The sequence below is a fragment of the Lissotriton helveticus genome, chromosome 7 (assembly GCF_964261635.1).
Source record: "Lissotriton helveticus chromosome 7, aLisHel1.1, whole genome shotgun sequence".
In the NCBI taxonomy this organism is placed as follows: Eukaryota; Metazoa; Chordata; class Amphibia; order Caudata; family Salamandridae; genus Lissotriton; species Lissotriton helveticus.
Window position 1 is genome coordinate 621,414,052 of NC_136068.1, and position 22,636 is coordinate 621,436,687.

General features: G+C 44.2%; 1 protein-coding gene across 1 annotated transcript in view; it reads right to left on the reverse strand.

Moving 5' to 3' along the window:
• The window catches only part of LOC144769198 (uncharacterized), a 39,854-nt gene that overhangs the window by 1,679 nt on the left and 15,539 nt on the right, over window positions 1-22,636 (reverse strand). The window contains exon 2 of the mRNA XM_078653216.1: window positions 1,059-1,151. Within this exon, the coding sequence (XP_078509342.1) occupies window positions 1,059-1,151 (93 nt within the window). The remainder of the gene's footprint in view (window positions 1-1,058; window positions 1,152-22,636) is intronic.

Sequence of the window (22,636 nt, forward strand, 5' to 3'; positions counted from 1 at the left end):
CATCTCATCTGTCCTGCTACTCTAGTCCTTGGAAATTGGAAGTGAACTATGTAACCTTTGTACATCAATGTATCCAGTTTTGCGCATGTTAACTCGCAGCTTGTTGCGCAGTACGAGAAGACGCTCTGGGGCAACACATCATTGTTCAATGCATACACCTGAAGAGGTGGGAAAGTAAAAGGGCCCGTATTTAAGTTTTCTATGTGGATTGTGGAATAGAGTTTGCTTACAGGTTACAACTTCTTTTTAGCATGGCTGCATAAAACTGGCATAAATGTATTTCATACTGTCTAACGTGCACCACTTTTGTCATTATTTTTCGGCAGGTGAGAAGATTGCCTTCTACGAAGCGGACATTTCCATAGCTTACAAAAAAAGAGGAATATCTGACCAGTATACGTTGGTGAGAGGTCTCCGATAGTTGCCACATTTCCCTATTGTGCACTAGTAGCTGTACAAATGTTGATTACTTTATTATGCCTGTTTTAACTCTGGATTTTTTCTGGTGGGCCCTTCAACGTATTTGACGGAACAACTTAAAAACATTGATGTTACTTACTTACTTCTAACAAAATAAAGCTTTTGAATGACCACTTTGACTTTGAAGTTTATTTTCAGTGTCTGTTGTCTTAGAGACTCACACGAGTGAGTGAGCAAAAGGGGGTTTCTTAGGTAACGGTTTGTGTCCTAAAAGCATTCGGCATCTTGGTATTGGGGTTCAGGAGTGTGAATTGAATAATTGACCAATGACTCAGGCCATATAGGCTGACGTTCAGTGAATTGTGCGTTCCTCAGAGTTCTGTGACTGAGGTGTAAGTAAGGTCCAACCTGCCTATCAGTACCAACAACATCCAATTTTCGTGTGCATAGTTACATAGTTGTGTAATATGTATATAACTCCATAGGAGATAGAAGAATTCCCACAAGACTAGTAGTGGTATACTAACGTTTACAAAAATACTAGACAAACATCATTCTGGATGCATACTTGGTTGCTGTCAATTGCCAAAGCACTGCAGACACATTACAGAGGAAAAAACAAGCACTGTTGGACTTACTGGGGACAGCAGCAGGATCCTCAGTAGAGGAGCTCTGTGTAACTGGTGGTTCACCCGCCGACTCGGTCCCTGTATTCTGCTTGCCCCTGGGTTCTGTGGTTCATGTAAAAATTAAAATAATAAACAAAGAGAAAAACATTGAGTGCTGTGAAACATAGACATCATTGCAAAAAACACTGCTACAGTGGAACAGAGCCGGAGGCAACAAATCCATGCCAGGGGCCGCAACGCAAATATGTATCCATCCTTAGAGTATTATTAAATTAAGGATATCTATTGGTGCGGTGGCCCCTGAAGTTTGGTGCCCCTGTGCAGTTGCACAGCTTGCACATGCCCCCTAGAGCCGGCCCTGGCTGAGGTAAGAAGAACAAAGTAACGTTAGCATTCTTTGCAAGAAAAGGATTCGATTCATGCAGAAGAGAAGGCCGTGAAAAAAATGCTACAATATGCAAACTACGTACAATTATCCATCCACCGCTATTTCACTGACGGACAAAGGAAGGACAAGACTCTATTAATAGCATTAACTAACTTCAGTTCTCAACAATAAAGAAAATCTCACATCAATAAACAGCAACAGCTAGCGCCAAGTTGAAACAACACGCAAGAGCCAGTGAAGAAGAAGAACACTGTCATACAATGACAGTAGATATACCGGAATACATCGCAAATGTAACTAGGGGCAACAGTCATCGCGTTACTTATTCAGCCAATATTTACAAAGATACAATAACAATATTTATACAACTATATATATATATATATATATATATATATATATATATATATATATATATATATATATATATATATATATATATATATATGTATATAACTATATATATATATATATATTAACAACCATCTTCTCACAAAATAAGTAGAAGCAGAGGCCACAGCGTGAAACCGGAGACACCATTTAATTATTGCTGTTGTTGGGCATAATGCATTTCGGCCTGATATAGGCCTTCCTCAGATGCCATGGACAGTGTTCTGGCGCCTCTGCTGCTCGAAAAAGTATCCCCTGCCGCAATCCCATTTGTAGATAGGCGCCACGCCCACCAATGGAGTGAAGTCACGATGCCTGCTGCTCGATGGAACTGCAGGGTCCATAATGCAACAGCCAGGTAAGTGCTGCTGGTGGTGTGTCCCAGTGGACAAACGTTAATGTGGCAGGGTAGCGAGTGGCAAAGGTCAATGTCCAGCGAAGTAATCAGCATGCTCCCTCCGGTCCCCTTACGTTCCAGCCTCCTAGTCCCGATGTGAAGCGAGCAGGGACCGAAACAAGACAGTGCTTGCGAGTCCCCCGTGAAGTCACGGTTCAGCAACTGCTGCCGCCCAGAGAAACACCGGTGTTCAGAGGCGGGCTCAGGAACTATAGCAATACCTTGCTTGATTGGTGAACTGCAAACGCAGGGTCCAGATGAGCCCGAGCCTCTTGGTGGAACGGGGCCTCTGAAGCGCATTATCTGGCAATGCGCGCAATATTAACAACCATCTTCTCACAAAATAAGTAGAAGCAGAGGCCACAGCGGGAAACCGGAGACACCATTTAATTATTGCTGTTGTTGGGCATAATGCATTTCGGCCTGATATAGGCCTTCCTCAGATGCCATGGACAGTGTTCTGGCGCCTCTGCTGCTCGAAAAAGTATCCCCTGCCGCAATCCCATTTGTAGATAGGCGCCACGCCCACCAATGGAGTGAAGTCACGATGCCTGCTGCTCGATGGAACTGCAGGGTCCATAATGCAACAGCCAGGTAAGTGCTGCTGGTGGTGTGTCCCAGTGGACAAACGTTAATGTGGCAGGGTAGCGAGTGGCAAAGGTCAATGTCCAGCGAAGTAATCAGCATGCTCCCTCCGGTCCCCTTACGTTCCAGCCTCCTAGTCCCGATGTGAAGCGAGCAGGGACCGAAACAAGACAGTGCTTGCGAGTCCCCCGTGAAGTCACGGTTCAGCAACTGCTGCCGCCCAGAGAAACACCGGTGTTCAGAGGCGGGCTCAGGAACTATAGCAATACCTTGCTTGATTGGTGAACTGCAAACGCAGGGTCCAGATGAGCCCGAGCCTCTTGGTGGAACGGGGCCTCTGAAGCGCATTATCTGGCAATGCGCGCAATATTAACAACCATCTTCTCACAAAATAAGTAGAAGCAGAGGCCACAGCGGGAAACCGGAGACACCATTTAATTATTGCTGTTGTTGGGCATAATGCATTTCGGCCTGATATAGGCCTTCATCAGATGCCATGGACAGTGTTCTGGCGCCTCTGCTGCTCGAAAAAGTATCCCCTGCCGCAATCCCATTTGTAGATAGGCGCCACGCCCACCAATGGAGTGAAGTCACGATGCCTGCTGCTCGATGGAACTGCAGGGTCCATAATGCAACAGCCAGGTAAGTGCTGCTGGTGGTGTGTCCCAGTGGACAAACGTTAATGTGGCAGGGTAGCGAGTGGCAAAGGTCAATGTCCAGCGAAGTAATCAGCATGCTCCCTCCGGTCCCCTTACGTTCCAGCCTCCTAGTCCCGATGTGAAGCGAGCAGGGACCGAAACAAGACAGTGCTTGCGAGTCCCCCGTGAAGTCACGGTTCAGCAACTGCTGCCGCCCAGAGAAACACCGGTGTTCAGAGGCGGGCTCAGGAACTATAGCAATACCTTGCTTGATTGGTGAACTGCAAACGCAGGGTCCAGATGAGCCCGAGCCTCTTGGTGGAACGGGGCCTCTGAAGCGCATTATCTGGCAATGCGCGCAATATTAACAACCATCTTCTCACAAAATAAGTAGAAGCAGAGGCCACAGCGGGAAACCGGAGACACCATTTAATTATTGCTGTTGTTGGGCATAATGCATTTCGGCCTGATATAGGCCTTCCTCAGATGCCATGGACAGTGTTCTGGCGCCTCTGCTGCTCGAAAAAGTATCCCCTGCCGCAATCCCATTTGTAGATAGGCGCCACGCCCACCAATGGAGTGAAGTCACGATGCCTGCTGCTCGATGGAACTGCAGGGTCCATAATGCAACAGCCAGGTAAGTGCTGCTGGTGGTGTGTCCCAGTGGACAAACGTTAATGTGGCAGGGTAGCGAGTGGCAAAGGTCAATGTCCAGCGAAGTAATCAGCATGCTCCCTCCGGTCCCCTTACGTTCCAGCCTCCTTGTCCCGATGTGAAGCGAGCAGGGACCGAAACAAGACAGTGCTTGCGAGTCCCCCGTGAAGTCACGGTTCAGCAACTGCTGCCGCCCAGAGAAACACCGGTGTTCAGAGGCGGGCTCAGGAACTATAGCAATACCTTGCTTGATTGGTGAACTGCAAACGCAGGGTCCAGATGAGCCCGAGCCTCTTGGTGGAACGGGGCCTCTGAAGCGCATTATCTGGCAATGCGCGCAATATTAACAACCATCTTCTCACAAAATAAGTAGAAGCAGAGGCCACAGCGGGAAACCGGAGACACCATTTAATTATTGCTGTTGTTGGGCATAATGCATTTCGGCCTGATATAGGCCTTCCTCAGATGCCATGGACAGTGTTCTGGCGCCTCTGCTGCTCGAAAAAGTATCCCCTGCCGCAATCCCATTTGTAGATAGGCGCCACGCCCACCAATGGAGTGAAGTCACGATGCCTGCTGCTCGATGGAACTGCAGGGTCCATAATGCAACAGCCAGGTAAGTGCTGCTGGTGGTGTGTCCCAGTGGACAAACGTTAATGTGGCAGGGTAGCGAGTGGCAAAGGTCAATGTCCAGCGAAGTAATCAGCATGCTCCCTCCGGTCCCCTTACGTTCCAGCCTCCTAGTCCCGATGTGAAGCGAGCAGGGACCGAAACAAGACAGTGCTTGCGAGTCCCCCGTGAAGTCACGGTTCAGCAACTGCTGCCGCCCAGAGAAACACCGGTGTTCAGAGGCGGGCTCAGGAACTATAGCAATACCTTGCTTGATTGGTGAACTGCAAACGCAGGGTCCAGATGAGCCCGAGCCTCTTGGTGGAACGGGGCCTCTGAAGCGCATTATCTGGCAATGCGCGCAATATTAACAACCATCTTCTCACAAAATAAGTAGAAGCAGAGGCCACAGCGGGAAACCGGAGACACCATTTAATTATTGCTGTTGTTGGGCATAATGCATTTCGGCCTGATATAGGCCTTCCTCAGATGCCATGGACAGTGTTCTGGCGCCTCTGCTGCTCGAAAAAGTATCCCCTGCCGCAATCCCATTTGTAGATAGGCGCCACGCCCACCAATGGAGTGAAGTCACGATGCCTGCTGCTCGATGGAACTGCAGGGTCCATAATGCAACAGCCAGGTAAGTGCTGCTGGTGGTGTGTCCCAGTGGACAAACGTTAATGTGGCAGGGTAGCGAGTGGCAAAGGTCAATGTCCAGCGAAGTAATCAGCATGCTCCCTCCGGTCCCCTTACGTTCCAGCCTCCTAGTCCCGATGTGAAGCGAGCAGGGACCGAAACAAGACAGTGCTTGCTTGTATATATACACTTTATTTTTGGGGTAGCCACTCACCAAGACCCACAACCTCCACACCAAGCAGGTCCAACAGGTCCTGCTCCCGGTCCAAAATGTCGGCCCAGCGGTGGGACAGCTGATGGTGGGTACGCCGGATACCGGAGCAGCGGAAGACTGCACGGCGCACCTTCGCCCACCGCCGGAGACGCTCTTCAATGCGCTGGTAGCCGGAGCCGGGCCTGCCGCCTGCTGCCAAAGTCAAGGGGAGGTGACGTTGGATAAAAAAGACCAGGGCGGCCACCTCCTCCTCCCCAAAAAGTTGGCGGGGCGTCACTCCTGCCGGGCGCATTCTGCCGCAAGGCAGCCGGGTTTTTTTAGGCACAGCCGCCTTGCCCTTTGAGCCGCCGATGCTGCTGGCACCCTTCACCATGGTTCTGGGTGGAGGGGAGAAGGAAAGTTGAAGACAAAAAGGTTAGGGGAAGAAAGAAGAAAGATAAAAGAAGGAAGTAATATAAAACAAGAGAAAAGTTGCAAAAAAAGTGGTAAAAGTAAAAATAAAATGAGAAATATAAACCTAGGCACAGACAGAAATAGGTAAGAAGTAAAGAAAGTTAGAAAAACTGAGGGAAAAGACCAGGATGGAAGAGATAGGAGTGAGATGCTAAAGTAGGCCCAAAACCATAGCCAGAGTGTGAAATCGAAGATGGCTCTGCCCGTCGCGACCGCCGCGGTAAGTTCGCGCGATATTTGACGCGATCACGCACTTTGGCAGTGCGAACGAGAAGATGAGTTCCCGAACATGTCTAACACAACGCGAACACGTTACTTGTGACCCGGAACCGGAAATAAGGGAACGCAAGCGGGCGGGACAAACCTCATTGAGTAACTTAGCGCGCTAGCTATTGCGAGCATGCAGGCAGCGCCCCGAACACGCGCACCGCGCTCCCGAAGACGAAAAACGGCGCGCGAACGGGTCTAGCAAGCTACTACGCATGTCCGCGGAGCTACGTGTAGCTCGCGGAGTGCAAGTGCGTCTTCGCGTAGCGTCGCGGAGTGCGGCTACGCGAACTACGCCCAGGGTTAGTTTTAATAAGTTGTTATTCTTCACAAGGCATGATCCAATTGACATTTTGAATAATTTTTTGTACAGTCCAAAGAATCAATTTTCTGACGAAAAACAATGAAAAACCTGTCAAACTTTCTCCAGATGGTCAGTAATGGTGAATTTTTAATACTTAATCTTTTGACTGTAAATGACTGTTTGGTGTGAATAATCAGTTTTTGAACTAAAATAAATCTGTTTACAGTCATGTTCATGCCCGAAATCGGTCAAAATAGAAGCTTCTGAGTAGGAGGAAAAGTCTGTAAACATGGGAATTTTGGTTCCTTTGAGGCTTTAACAAGTGGTTATTTGACATGAGGCATGATCCAATTGACATTTTGAATAATTTCTTGTCTTGTACAGCCCAAAAAATCAGTTTTCTGATTAAAAACGATGACCCTGGACCTGTCGAACTTTCTGCAGATGGCCAGTTATAGTGAGTTTTTTATTTTTTTATCTTTTGACTGTAAAAGTCTATTGCATGTGAATTATAACTTTTGGAACACAAATATGTCTGTTCAGAGTCATTTTCCTGCCTGAAATTGGTCAAAATACAAGCTTCCGATTAGGAGAAAAAGTCTATAAAAATGGCAGTTTTGGTCACTGGGAGGCCTTAAAAAGTAGTTATTCAGCATGAGGAGCAATACAATTGACATTTTGAATCATTTATGTACAGTCCAAAAAATCTAATTTTTGATGAAAAACAAGGACCCCGGACCTATGGAACTTTCTCAGAATGGTCAAAAATAGTGTTTTTTAAAATGTTTACTCTTTAACGATGAACCTTTGGAACTTTCTCCAAATGGTCAGAAATGGGGATTTTTTAATGTTTTATCTTTTGACTGTAAATGACTCTCGGATGTAAGTCATCACTTTTGGAACAAAACTAGGTGTGTTAGAGTCGTTTTCATGCTCGAAATCAGGCAAAACTAAGTTTCTGAGCAAAATTCTATTAAAAAGGCAATTTGGGTCACTGGAAGGCCCTACAAAGTGGTTAATCAAGATGAGGCACAATACAATTGACATTTTGAATAATTTATTAACAGTCCGAAAAAAACAATTTCAGATGAAAATTGATGACCCCAAACCTGTGGAACTTTCTCCGAATAGTCAGAAATGCAGATATTTTTAATGTTTAATCGTTCAACGGTAAAGGACTGTCAGATGTGACTCGTCCCTTTTGGAACTAAAATGATTGTGTTTAAAGTCATTTTAATGCTCGAAAACGGGCAAAATACAAGATTCCAATTAGGAGGGAAAGTCTATTAAAATGGCAGTTTTGGTCACTGGAAGGCCTTAAAAAGTGGTTATTCAGCATGAGGCGCAATATAATTGACATTTTGAATCATTTTTGTACAGTCCAAAAAATCCAATTTCTGATGAAAAACAATGACCCGGACCTAAGAAACATTATCCGAATTGTCAGTAATTGTGATTTTTTAATGTTTAGTCTTTCCACTGTACATGACTGTCGATGTGAGTTATCACTTTTGGAACTAAAATTAGTGTGTTTTGGGTCATTTTCATGCTCGACATTGGGTAAAATAAAATTTTCCGATTAGCAGAAAAAAGATATAAAATGACAATTTTGGGCACTGTGAAGCCTTAAAAAGTGTCTATTCAACACAGAAATCCCTTTTCTGATGACAAATTGTGACCTCGGACCTGAGTAACTATTTAAGAATGGTCAGTAATGGTGATTTTTTAAAGTTTAATCCTTTGACAGTGAATGACTCTCGGATGTGAAACATGACTTTTGGAAGAAAAATGTGCTTGTTTATAGGCATTTTTATGCTCAAAATCAGCCTGGACCTGAGGAACATTATCCGAATTGTCAGTAATTGTGATTTTTTAATGTTTAGTCTTTCCACTGTAAATTTGTGTGTTTAGAGTCCTTTTCGTGCTCAAAATACAGAAATATACATCTTCTGATTAGGAGGAAAAGGCTATAAAAATGACAATTTTGGGCACAGGGAAGCCCTTAAAAGTGCTTATTCAACAAGAGGCATGATACAATTGACATTCTGAATCATTTTTTGACACAGTTCCATAAATCAAATTTCTGATTAGAAATGATGACTCTGGACCTGAGGAACTTTCTCTGGTTGGTGAGTAATGGTGACTTTTTAATGTGTAGTATTTTGACTGTAAATGACCGTCAGGTGTGAATCATCACTTTTGGAAGTGAAATTAGTGTCCTTAGAGTAATTTTGGTGCTCTAAATCAGGCAAAATACAAGCCTCTGTGCAGGAGGAAATGGCCATAAAAATGGCAATTTTGATAACTGGGAAACCTTAACAAGTGTTTTTTCAACAAGAGGCGTGATACAATTGACATTTTATGCATTCTTTGCACAGGCCAAAAATCCATTTTATAATGAAAAAAGATTAACCCTGACCTGAGGAACTTTCTCTGAATGGCCAGTAATTGTGATTTTTTTTTAATGTTTAGTCTTTCCACCCACTGTAAATGACTGTCAGATGTGAATGATCATTTTTGGAAGCAAAATGAGTGTGTTTAGAGTCATTTTCATGCTCAGGCAAAATACAAGCTTCTGAGTAGGAGGAATGTCTATACAATGGCAATTGTGGTCACTGGGAGGTCTTAAAAAGTGGTTATTCAACATGAGGAATGATACAGTTGACATTTTGATTTATTTTTTATACAGTCCAAAAATCAACTTTCTGATGAAAAGCAAGGACCCACGACCTGAGGAACTTTCTCCGGTTGGTAAGTAATTGTGATTATTTAATATTTAGTCCTTTGACTGTAAATGAGTGGCGGATGTGAAACATCACTTTTGGAAGCAAAACTAGTGTGTTTAGAGTCATTTTCATGCTCGAATTCAGGCAAAATACTAGCTTCTGAGTAAGAGGAAAAGTCTATAAAAATTGCAATTTTGGTCACTGGGATGCCTCAAAAAGTGGGTATTGAACATGAGGTGGGATGCAGTTGACATTTTGAGTCATTTTTTTATACAGTCCAAAAACTCAATTTTATGATGAAAAAAGATGACCCCGGACTTGAGGAACTTTCTCCGGTTGGTAAGTACTGGTGATTTTTTAATGTCTAGTCTTTTGACTGTAAATGGCTTTTGGTCTGAATCATCACTTTTGGAAGCAAAATTAGTGTGTTTAGAGTCGTTTTCATGGTCGAAATCAGGCAAAATACAAGCTTCTGAGTAGGAGGAAAAGTCTATAAATATGGCATTGTTTGTCACTGGAAAGCCTTAAAAAGTGGTTATTCAACAAGAGGGATGATGCAATTGATATTTTCAATCCTTTTTTGCACAGTCCAAAAAACCCTACTTTTGATGAAAATGATGACCCCGGACATGAGGAACTTTCTCCAAACGGTCACTAATGGTGATCTTTTAATGTTTAATCTTTCAACCGTAAATGACTGTTGGATGTGAATTTTCACTTTTGGAACTAAAATAGGTGAGTGTGGAGTCATGTTATGATCAAAATCGGGCCAAATACAAGCTTTTTTGAGTAGGTGGAAAAGTCTATAAACATAGCAAATTTGGTCACTGGGAGGCCTTAAAAAGTGATTATTCAATTTGAGGCGCGATACAATTGACATTTTGAATCATTTGTTGTACAGTCTAAAAAATCCAATTTCTGAAGAAAAACCATGACACCAGAACTGTGGAACTTTCTCCAAATGATCAGAAATGGTGATTATTTCATGTTAAACTTTCGACCGAAAATGACTGTCGGAAGTGAATCATCACTTTTGGACCTAAAATAGGTGGGACTTTTGGACACTGGAAAGACTTAAAAAGTGGTTATTCAACATAAGGCGTAATACAATTGACATTTTTTATCATTTTGTACAAATGCAATAGAAGCCAATTTGGAACACATGGAGAACAGAATGTCAAACTGTGATGGCCAGGTGAGAGCTCTAAGAGCAGGACGGAAAAGAAGGAAAATAGAGTCAGCCATGTAGAACTGGGCATTAGTGGGACAACAAATATGCTGATGTATTTCTGACTCTTGAGAGGATAATATAGGTGTTGAAAAATATGAGAAAATTGAGGTGTTGAAAAATAGGAGTAAAGCATTGAATATGCACGTTCTAGGATTTCCCTCAGTGCCTCCAGTCTAATCACTGGATTTACAGGACCCAGCCATGCTCAAAGCAGCTGCAAAGAGACACTTTCGCCAGGAGGATAAGAAAGGACAATTGCTCTTCCCGGATTTCAGAGTCTGTACCAAGAAAGAGCAAACACAAGTCTTTCATAAGTTTTTGTGAATGGTATCTTCATGATGGCTGATGGAGAGGAGATCTCCTAAGAACCTCCGGGCCAGGAATAAACATCAAGGTCAAATCCCTAGGCCACCGACTACCACTCTGCCATCAATCTAAAACTAACATTACCAATCCGACGAAACATCAGTGTATCTGAGGGTAAAAAATACTGAAAGTTTTGAGCAACAACCTACCGGACTCTAATAGTGCTGCCCACCAACGCTGCCCTTCAGATAATCCAGCTGTTGATCTGGCCAATGAGGCTGCAGTGCAGACGGCACCCAAGTGTGCCTGGAGGCAGCCCTGCAGTGCATGCACCCATGGTGGTGGCGCCCGCAGAAGTCAGGTGAGTCACAACCCCAATGCTCCAACTGTCGGACTGGTTGATGATTGCTAGCCCCATTGGAACTTGGCACCCGATACCACTGCATGTCCTGGGTGCTACTCCTGCTTGCAACGCCAGTCTCCCAAGTACTAGACCGGCAATCTATTTATTTGCCTATTATCTATACTACCCTTGTGCCTGAAAGGCCGTGGGCCAGTATTCAGAGCTGCACCAACCAGATAGGGCCTGGCTTTGTGCCTATATTTACCCACTAACAGACCTTTAAATTTGGAGACGCGCTTCCAGACAGGAGCTGGCTCCATATCCAGTATTTACTCACCAATGTAGTGATTGGTGGGGCATGGATGGGCACGACCGGGACAGCACCCCAGCCCCGGTCTGCCCCACAGCCCCTGCAAAATGTGATGTGACACAGGAGTGGCCAAACGAACACTACATGCTTGAGGAAGTGCCAGCGCTCACACGAAGAATTCTCACAGCAAGCCTCCCAATACTCCTCATTTCTGCACTATTGTGAGCCAATATTTGTGGCTGAGCTACAGTGCAGCAGACAGCATTAGTAGGGGGTCCAGGTCTCATCCCCCCACGCTCTCTCAGTAGCCGCAAAAGAATGAAGGAACCTCAGAAACAAAAGAGGTTCCCTCTAACCCCCTAACCTCTATAGCAGAAAGAATACTGAATCAACAGAAAGAGGTTGAAAACCTCAAAAGCAATGGCCATCTTAAAGAGGACACACTCCCACCAACTAAATACAAAAACAGCAGCCACAGATAAACAAAGGTCGGTGGCCATCTTGTTTTGGGCATAACAATAGAAAGGACTAATAACTAAAAACTGCAAAAGAGCTCACCAACTAAACACCAAGAACAACGGCCATCCTGGTTGGGCCAGCTGCACACCAATGTTATCCCTACTGCATTCACAAAGTCACCTCCCCGTGATCCAAATAGAGAATTAACTCGGACTCTTCATGGTTTTTTTTCACGATAGGGAGGCCAAAAGTGTTTACTAGATGCAACTCAAATGAAGATTTCTTTTTAATCATCAAGATCTAAGAAGACACAAATATGCATGCTTCCACAGCATCCTCAACCTGTACACTGCCCAACAACCTGAAACCCCATGGACCTAACTTCTTCTCCATAACCTAACCCCCAAACCTCTCAGCGAATGCGGCCAAAAATCTCAAACACAAACACCCATAAACACTAATAGCCGTTATCTACTACAACTCCTCCAAAGGGCTAAAAAAACAATCTCATCTTCAACACACCCCATGCAGCGAAATGGTGCACAACCCTAACTAACATCATTACTATTACAAAATCCACCAACATCCCATACGGCTGAAAACTGATGATCGCCAACTCTCCCACCTTCAAGGGCAAAGCCACCATAACCATCTACAGGAACGGAAATATCATGGTCCAAGATAACGACATTAACCTACATTACTTCGACTCCATTTTTCCAACTCTAAGGTATGCCATTTACCTTAAGGCTAACCACCCCCTCCCGGCCCAAACTCCACCTCAGGGTATGATACAGGATGGTAACAATTCAAGACCCACCAATCATTCCATCTCTAGCTCCTCTACCATTATTTTCGCTGCCCACTCCACCAACCTGACTGAACCTGCCTCCGCCACCCCTCTCAATTACATCGCATCCCATCACACTGCAGCGGCAGGCTACCCAGCTAACAAGGCAACATCAACATCAACAACCCTATTGCACAGCCTTCCACCACCCATGTACACCTTAACCTACCCCCCTTTCTATTTCCCTCCCATACCTCACAATAAGCAGACTAAGAGGCACCTGCACCCGACAAACCCAAACAGCACCCCATTCTTTTCAACTCAACAAAGTCTAAAGTTCACAGATACTCTTTTAATCCCAACTCGGTTCAAACCAGGATAGATATTTGCAGCAGCTCCACGCTCACCCTCACTAAACTCTGCCCTCCATACCTAAAATGCTTCACACAAGATAAATCTCACCTCAACTACTCTTCTCTCCCCTGACTAAACCCTATGTCCATGACGGATATCAAGGAATGACTAACTCACATGGATAACCAACTCTATAAAGTAAAGCAGGACATTAACAATATTCTATTGAACCTCAAATTGTATCATGAACTGGCCCAAAGACAACTCCTCCCCTTCTCCTACCCCTCAAGACAACCCACACGATTGTCAATGAAACAGTCTCACAGCTGGTGCACAACTCCCCTCAAAAGCCTAGCAAACAGGCCAAAAAGATCAACCCTGGGATGTCTCTGAAGGAACCAATAGTTCTAGCCAAAAACCTATGACTTAAATTCCGCACCGGACAACCCCATCTCCAAGATACAGGTCATGGACGGAATCAGGCGAGACATCAACCCTTCAAAAGTTGCCAGAAACCCAACTCTCCATATCAAGGCCTCCCTGGCACCATCTCAACAGCAGCAGTAACATCAACTGCATGCTCACAAACTGCATATCAGCAACTAAACATGCAACTGACCTAGCTGATACCATCCTGAACTATGACATTGCCAGTGCAGTTATCACAGAAACACAACTAAACAACACCTCCTATCCCATCCTTGACCTACTAGACCCTCCTGACTTCTCCATCATCAAGAAAGATAGGGAAAATTGCAACGGGGTGGAATAGCCATTATCTTCAAGAACATCCACATGGCAGAAACCAACATCTATACCTACCCCTCATTTGAACATACCAGCACAAACTTAACGACGAACGATAAAACAACAACATGCCACATTCTTTATCAACCACCAGGCAACACACTGCTTCGGAGAACACCTATTGAAACTGCTTACTCTTCAATGACAATCACTTATTCCTAGGTGACTTCAATCTTCACTTGAATGATAAGAAAGACTCACTTATACAATCCCTAAATGATCTCCTTCTCAGCAAAAACCTTATCCAGCACTGCAAGGGCCAAACACATACCAAAGGTGCAACCTTAGACGACATCATAGCCCACTATAAAGAGGTAAGGACTGATAACATCCTTCCAGTCGGCTCATCAGACAACCACTCCATTGTTTTCCCCCTCAACCAAACAGAAATGAAATAGACCCTATTTGTACTCAAAAAACAAATAATGGGCCTGCAATATACATCAGATTCCCATGGAGGATCTGGAAGATACAAATATGTCCCTACTCCCTCCCTGCCCCAACAGACAATCTCTTCACAGTCTCACACCCCTCTATATCTCAAGAACGTCATCCATCCTAGGTCAACAAGCTCCCTGGAAACCTAAAAAAATTAGAGACACTCACTTGAGAGCCTGGTGCAACAAATACCTCAACGTAGAAAGAAGACAACTGAGAGCGGAAGAAAGACTCTGGGCAACCAACCCCTCCACACCAGGTCAGTATAGAATGCAGAAAATATAAAAACCACATCATAAAGGGTAAAGCCACACTTTTGTGTGAATTTGCTATTTGTGAAATGGCAGTATGCCATCACTCAGTGAAGTTTTACAAAGTTGAACATCAGACCTAATGAAAGAATTATTAAATAAGGGTGCCAAAACGACCCAGAATTCGAAGGGCTGCTGACTGGAAAGCTAAGGCTGCCTTACATCATCACTCCACAAGCCAGGAAGGCAGCTGTGTGTCTGTGATATATAGTGCAGATTTTTATGTAAAGTAACTATTACGATTAAGATTGTGAAATGTTTCTTTCAGTAATCTGAATACTACGCCCATGCAGAGCAACCAAATTGATAATATTGATCTGGCCAACACACAAAGACCTTCAAGAACCTAGTATGGTGCACTGACATTAGTTGGTGTCCCTACTGTAACGAATACTTGGTCGCAGCAGGGGTAACTGTTGAAATTAATTGTAATGCACTCTTTTTGTATTTAAAATGACGGATTTGTGATCACCTGTGGGCATTTGTTCCAGGTGCACTGTCAGCATTAACTGGGTCTGTCTGTCTCCACCCCTACACTTTAACCTGCAAATGATCACATCTTGCTATCCTTGTCTCCCACTTACTGACCCTCTTAGTCCTGCTTGTATGTTAGCTCCATCTGATTAGGCATCACTGACCAGCCCGATTGCCTCAGGAGCCAGGTTCACAACATTATTGATGATTCAGATGACCCAATTTTGGAAATAAATTTGGAGGAATTGCAGGTGGCACCTTAGAATGGTAGGGGGCTTGTGGACTTGTGAAATTGTAATTTCATCTTTTTTTAGGATTGGACGATGTTGTTTATTTCACTGCCAATCTCTGCTCCTGCCCCTTCAGCTCTCACACACTGACCCATCTGCTGCTGTCAACCAAAAACACTCAACACCCTCGCTTCTCCCTGCCCCTTCTGCTCTCACCATGAACGCTGAGTCTTTTCTGCTCCCTGCTGGAATAACATAGTTCCTGGCTCAAAGTGCGAACATGTTCTTTGAGGTTTGTGGGTTCCTGACTTGAGTATTCATTGGTCCATTCACTCGAATTGATCTACAAAGGCATAGACAACACAACAGTTATGTTTGACATAATAAAAGTGCTTGATCCTAAGGGGCCTTTACCCCTAGAGGTGGATTAAACTTTTTATATAATTACCAAGACTTGGAAACTATCAATTGCATCTCACAACAAGCGTTGGCAAAGCCAATAAATCTAGCATATGAAAGAACTATTGGCTTTCTCAATGGTTTTTGCCATGTTGTACAACATGATTATATTATAATTCAATATAATATAGTATAAAATCATTGCATGATAACTTTTGCATAGCATGATATGGTATGGTATGTCTTGTCATTGTATGAAATGGCTTGTCATTGTAAATGGTATGTCTTATGAAGATCTGGTATGGCATGTCATTGTATAGTATGTTATGCAATAGCATGGCCTGTCATTTTATGGTATGGTCTATCATTGTATAAAATAGTATGGTATGGCATGTTATTGTATAGTATGGTATGGCATGACATCGTCCAGGGAAGACATGGCTTGGCAGTTCGGGCTGGACTGTTCCCATGAGGCACAGGGTCAAGGCTAATTTGCATATGGCCATGTCTGAACTGAGGTGGTGTGGAGTGCAAAATACTATGGATTTAGGCCCAGATCTTTGTACTGGGGTGAATGTATGACATTGTTCTGCATTCTGTCCATCAACTGTTGTTTTTGCATTTGTCACCCCGAGTGGGACGGGTATGCTCAGATGTGAGTCCCGTGCTCTCCACAGCACTGGAGTCAAGCTATCCTGGCTGATGACGGCTGATAGCCAGAAACCGGTCCTAGGATGCTTGATTCCGGTCCAGGGAAGACATGGCTTGGCAGTTCGGGCTGGTCTGTTCCCATGAGGCACAGGGTCAAGGCTGATTTGCATGTGGCCATATCTGAACTGGGGTGGTGTGGAGTGCAAAAATACAATGGATTTAGTCCCAGATCTCTGTACTGGGGTGAATGTATGACATTGTTCTGCATTCTGTCCATCAACTGTTGTTTTTGCATTTGTCACCCCGAGTTGGACGGGTATGCTCAGACGTGAGTCCCGTGCTCTCCACAGCACTGGAGTCAAGCTATCCTGGCTGATGACGGCTGATAGCCAGAAACCGGTCCTAGGATGCTTGATTCCGGTCCAGGGAAGACATGGCTTGGCAGTTCAGGCTGGTCTGTTCCCATGAGGCACAGGGTCAAGGCTGATTTGCATGTGGCCATGTCTGAACTGGGGTGGTGTGGAGTGCAAAAATACAATGGATTTAGGCACAGATCTCTGTACTGGGGTGAAACTATGACATTGTTCTGCATTCTGTCCATCAACTGTTGTTTTTGCATTTGTCACCCCGAGTGGGACGGATATGCTCAGGCATGATTCCCGTGCTCTCCACAGCACTGGAGTCAAGCTATCCTGGCTGATGACGGCTGATAGCCAGAAACCGGTCCTAGGATGCTTGATTCCGGTCCAGGGAAGACATGGCTTGGCAGTTCGGGCTGGTCTGTTCCCATGAGGCACAGGGTCAAGGCTGATTTGCATGTGGCCATGTCTGAACTGGGGTGGTGTGGAGTGCAAAAATACAATGGATTTAGTCCCAGATCTCTGTACTGGGGTGAATGTATGACATTGTTCTGCATTCTGTCCATCAACTGTTGTTTTTGCATTTGTCACCCCGAGTTGGACGGGTATGCTCAGACGTGAGTCCCGTGCTCTCCACAGCACTGGAGTCAAGCTATCCTGGCTGATGACGGCTGATAGCCAGAAACCGGTCCTAGGATGCTTGATTCCGGTCCAGGGAAGACATGGCTTGGCAGTTCAGGCTGGTCTGTTCCCATGAGGCACAGGGTCAAGGCTGATTTGCATGTGGCCATGTCTGAACTGGGGTGGTGTGGAGTGCAAAAATACAATGGATTTAGGCACAGATCTCTGTACTGGGGTGAAACTATGACATTGTTCTGCATTCTGTCCATCAACTGTTGTTTTTGCATTTGTCACCCCGAGTGGGACGGATATGCTCAGGCATGATTCCCGTGCTCTCCACATCACTGGAGTCAAGCTATCCTGGCTGATGACGGCTGATAGCCAGAAACCGGTCCTAGGATGCTTGATTCCGGTCCAGGGAAGGCATGGCTTGGCAGTTTGGGCTTGACTGTTCCCATGAGGCATAAGGTCAAGGCTGATTTGCATATGGCCATGTCTGAACTGGGGTGGTGTGGAGTGCAAAAATACAATGGATTTAGGCACAGATCTCTGTACTGGGGTGAATGTATGACATTGTTCTGCATTCTGTCCATCAACTGTTGTTTTTGCATTTGTCACCCCGAGTGGGACGGGTATGTTCAGATGTGAGTCCCGTGCTCTCCACAGCACTGGAGTCAAGCTATCCTGGCTGATGATGGCTGATAGCCAGAAACCGGTCCTAGGATGCTTGATTCCGGTCCAGGGAAGACATGGCTTGGCAGTTCGGGCTGGTCTGTTCCCATGAGGCACAGGGTCAAGGCTGATTTGCATGTGGCCATGTCTGAACTGGGGTGGTGTGGAGTGCAAAAATACAATGGATTTAGGCCCAGATCTCTGTACTGGGGTGAATGTATGACATTGTTCTGCATTCTGTCCATCAACTGTTGTTTTTGCATTTGTCACCCCGAGTTGGACGGGTATGCTCAGACGTGAGTCCCGTGCTCTCCACAGCACTGGAGTCAAGCTATCCTGGCTGATGACGGCTGATAGCCAGAAACCGATCCTAGGATGCTTGATTCCGGTCCAGGGAAGACATGGCTTGGCAGTTCGGGCTGGTCTGTTCCCATGAGGCATAGGGTCAAGGCTGATTTGCATGTGGCCATGTCTGAACTGGGGTGGTGTGGAGTGCAAAAATACAATGGATTTAGGCACAGATCTCTGTACTGGGGTGAATGTATGACATTGTTCTGCATTCTGTCCATCAACTGTTGTTTTTGCATTTGTCACCCTGAGTGGGACGGATATGCTCAGGCATGATTCCCGTGCTCTCCACATCACTGGAGTCAAGCTATCCTGGCTGATGACGGCTGATAGCCAGAAACCGGTCCTAGGATGCTTGATTCCGGTCCAGGGAAGACATGGCTTGGCAGTTCGGGCTTGACTGTTCCCATGAGGCATAAGGTCAAGGCTGATTTGCATATGGCCATGTCTGAACTGGGGTGGTGTGGAGTGCAAAAAAATGATGAATTTAGGCCCAAATCTCTGTACTGGGGTGAATGTATGACATTGTTCTGCATTCTGTCCATCAACTGCTGTTTTTGTATGAATATTAATAAGCCTCTCACAATTTGCGAGCCCATTGGGAATGACAGTCCCACCCAGGGATGGTGGCCTGCTGGGCTCAGCAGACCACCATCTCTGGGACAGCTTTTAAATAAAGCAGCTTTTTTTTTTAATGCAGCCTGTTTTCCGGTATTCATTATTTTCTTTTTTCAAATGAAACATTTTCGTTACAGTTTTTGAGGGCAGGTAGTGGTCCCCGAGACCACTGCCTGCCCTTAAAAAATATTTCCAGAGTCTGCCACAAAGGGGAAGGGGTCCCCTGGGAAACCCTTCCCATTTACGACTCCATTACCACCCTCTTGAAAAGGGTGGGAATTTGCAAATGTTTAAGCGACCACAATTGCGGTCACAATACATTGGTACATGCTTTGCGGTCGCTCTTTGGAAGGGAACGCCCCTTCCTAATAACGAGTCGCAAAACCTATTTAGCGAGTCGCAAATAATTTGTGACTGCCTATATAAGCTTTGTACATGGCCCATGAGGTTTCTGCATGTGCAAAAACGGGTCGTACATCTGGCCCATATCCACTTCTTTGGACCTCGTATTCTTCCAGTGGGGCAAGGCTGCAGGCTGTAGTCGAAGAGCGCTCCACAAGGTGAGATACACTCTACACCAAGTCCAGCTGAATTGGATTTGGCGCTGCAGAAAAGCTCATAGCGAGAGCAACCTAATTTTTGGGTCAGTGTCAATGCAAATTAGTCGGATCAGCTTGGCAGGAGGTCTTGAAGATCTGTCTGTTATTTGGCCTTCTCAGCCTTTGGTGGACACTCCTGTTTTAGCAGATGCAGACTGTCAATCATTGGCACATCTGCAACATTATGGAGTCTTTGCTTCCTTACTTGGTACTGGTTGGCATTCCTGCTTGCAGTGTGAGACATTTTGACCTCAGTAACTGACAGATTTTCTGCACTGACAGTTCGGCACCCACACTAATTTCTAAACTAGATAGTATGCTTAATTGGGTAGCCCCAGCCTCTCTTTGCCCTACAGAGCCCAGTGAACAAACTATAGAGAAGATATATTACCTTCCTTACACATATATACCTTCCATAATCCCATGTATCTTTATATTTCTTTCTTTACTCCTAATTCAGCATCTCCAATACACTACCCCATACCACTCTCAATATATTCTACACCAATACTCTGTGACTCATCCCATAGCTCATTCTCCTAATCTGCACAAGTTCTAGATCCCTTCCCTAAGGGTGCATTTTCTCCAGACCATGATAAATGCTGCTTCATTTTTGACTGCTTTAATAAATCTGAGTGCATACACACCCTGTTTATTGCATTTGTTGCAGCACATGTCCCAGAGAATCACAATCTTCAGGTGCACCAGTTTTGGCATGGAAAGCTATGTCAGTGGTCAGAGTTAGCAAATTGTGAACTGGCTGATTTGACGTTGCCCGTCTCAATTGGCAATGTTGAGATGGCCTTTACACAGATGGGAAGGAAAGAGTGAGTGTGCATGATCAAAGACTCACTAAATAAGTTTTGTATGTTGTACTACAATAAGTTTGATTTGTAAAAATGTGTTTGGACCCCATAAACACTGTAGTACACTGCCTATATACCATTCACTATCATTGCAGAAAGGAAGCAATAATAAAAGCAAAACGTTCTATAAACATCGGAAAACCCCTGTTTCGGTTATTTTTAATGGCATGAAAATGTGTAACCACTGATAACCATTGTTTTTTAAGGTATTGAAATCACTGGGAAACACTGAAAAAAAACACCAGAATTGACCAAAAATAGAAACTGACAACAGGAAAGCCTAGGTATGGCATGTCAAAACAAAGATTACCATACTATACAATGTACACATAAAGCTGCTGGAGCAAGCTCAAGCTCAAGTACAAGAAATATGAAAGAAAGCCTTAACACCAAGGTCCTACACGGCCGTCGTACGTATTAACAAAACATAAATCTATCAACCTTGCACTTTTCTGCCGTACAAACAGACATAGATCCTCTGAGATTTGATTACATCCAATAAGAGCCACTGTTCTATATATTTTCTATTTATTGGCTGTAGGTGCTAAGTGTTAAAAGGAACTTATAGTGGTAGTAGTAAATAACTTAAGGGATTATCATGTATAAACAAATGTGTTGATGTTAAATGATTACCCCTATGAAATCTTTCTTAAATGTCTATTTCAGTACTTCCACCAATTTGCCTCAGTGCTTGATCTTGGCTATGAAGAGCTATATAAATGCATTTACAGTACAATACCAAGGTTCCTTGGTGGATACAGGGTTGGCACTTTTATGAATATATGTGGTATAGATCGCAGCCAGATGTCTGCCCATATTTCTCTCTGAAAAAAGAAAAATCGGAATCATTTATACCATGTTTACTCCAAATCCAGTCAGTGATATCTGATCCATCTCACCTCTATTACTAGATGAGGAAGTAAATTGATAGCACAGGCTGTGACAGGAATAGTCTGTTTAAAATGCAGTTTGGTGTGCAGTTTATGTCCTTCAGATAGACTGTAAATTTGTGCATCAGACCCTGTTTGGAGGGACCCAAGGCAAGTGTTGACTTTTGGGCCTCAACTGTGATGGTTGAGGTTGTTTGCCAATGGTGTCCTAGGGACTCTCCTACTCTAGCTCAGCAAACTGGGTCAAGTGCATGTCCACACTTGGATTGCAGGGTAGTGTGGGAGCCAAACCCCAATAATCCCATGAACCCCAATATTTCAAACATCCCAAAATGTACCAAATTAATTTGAGTGCAGGATCTCCAAACATGTTGGGGCTAGAGACTACACTCATCATGTAAAAATATACATTTCAGCAGAGTAAAATAGAATAAATGAGGAAGTGCTAATAACTGAGTTCTAGATCAAAAATAGATTTATTACAGGATGTTGGTAAACAAGGTACAGAGATACATGAATGAACTGCCATTAAGGCCCAATTATAGATATCCAGAATTATAACCTTAACCCTAACAAATAAGCTAAGCAAATCCCAAGTTGAAATCATAAAGAGCACCGACAACAACCCCATTAAAAATACTTGTCAAATAGATATAAAAAATAAAAAATCTCCCAGTTTCAGCAGCGCTAGAAACAAATGTAAAAATTAACCCTCCCGTATTCTAAATCCCAAGAGTTTTTATAAACAAATCGCAAATTTTATTATTAGATTCTGTAAATTCAGTATAGTATAAACATGGTTAGGGTCGCTTTGGCAAATCAGAAACAGTAACATAATTTAAAAATCTTTAGCACTAACGCATTTCTCAAGGTAAGAGAAATATTTTACCTACTTTCTCAGCAACTGCACTCCGGAGATGAGCAGCACAAAATGAAACATTTCCTAAACAATGCCTAATAGAATTCTCATGCCTTCAGCTGACCTTCCAGTGGAAGCTCTTGAATAGGATACTTTTGGGTACATGATGGAAGCTTCATTCACAATACACACTTCCTAACACAATAGTTCATTTCTGAATCCTTGATGTCAGTCCCATGATGATCCGCTGTAAGGAGCAACAAGATGGTTTCAGCAGGACACTCATTGGGAGGGGTAATGAGCAGGAGCAAGATGAACAGACCACCAGGAGCATAATCCATTTTGAAATAAATGGCGTCTCACAGAAAATGTGGCATAACTACTTCACAGT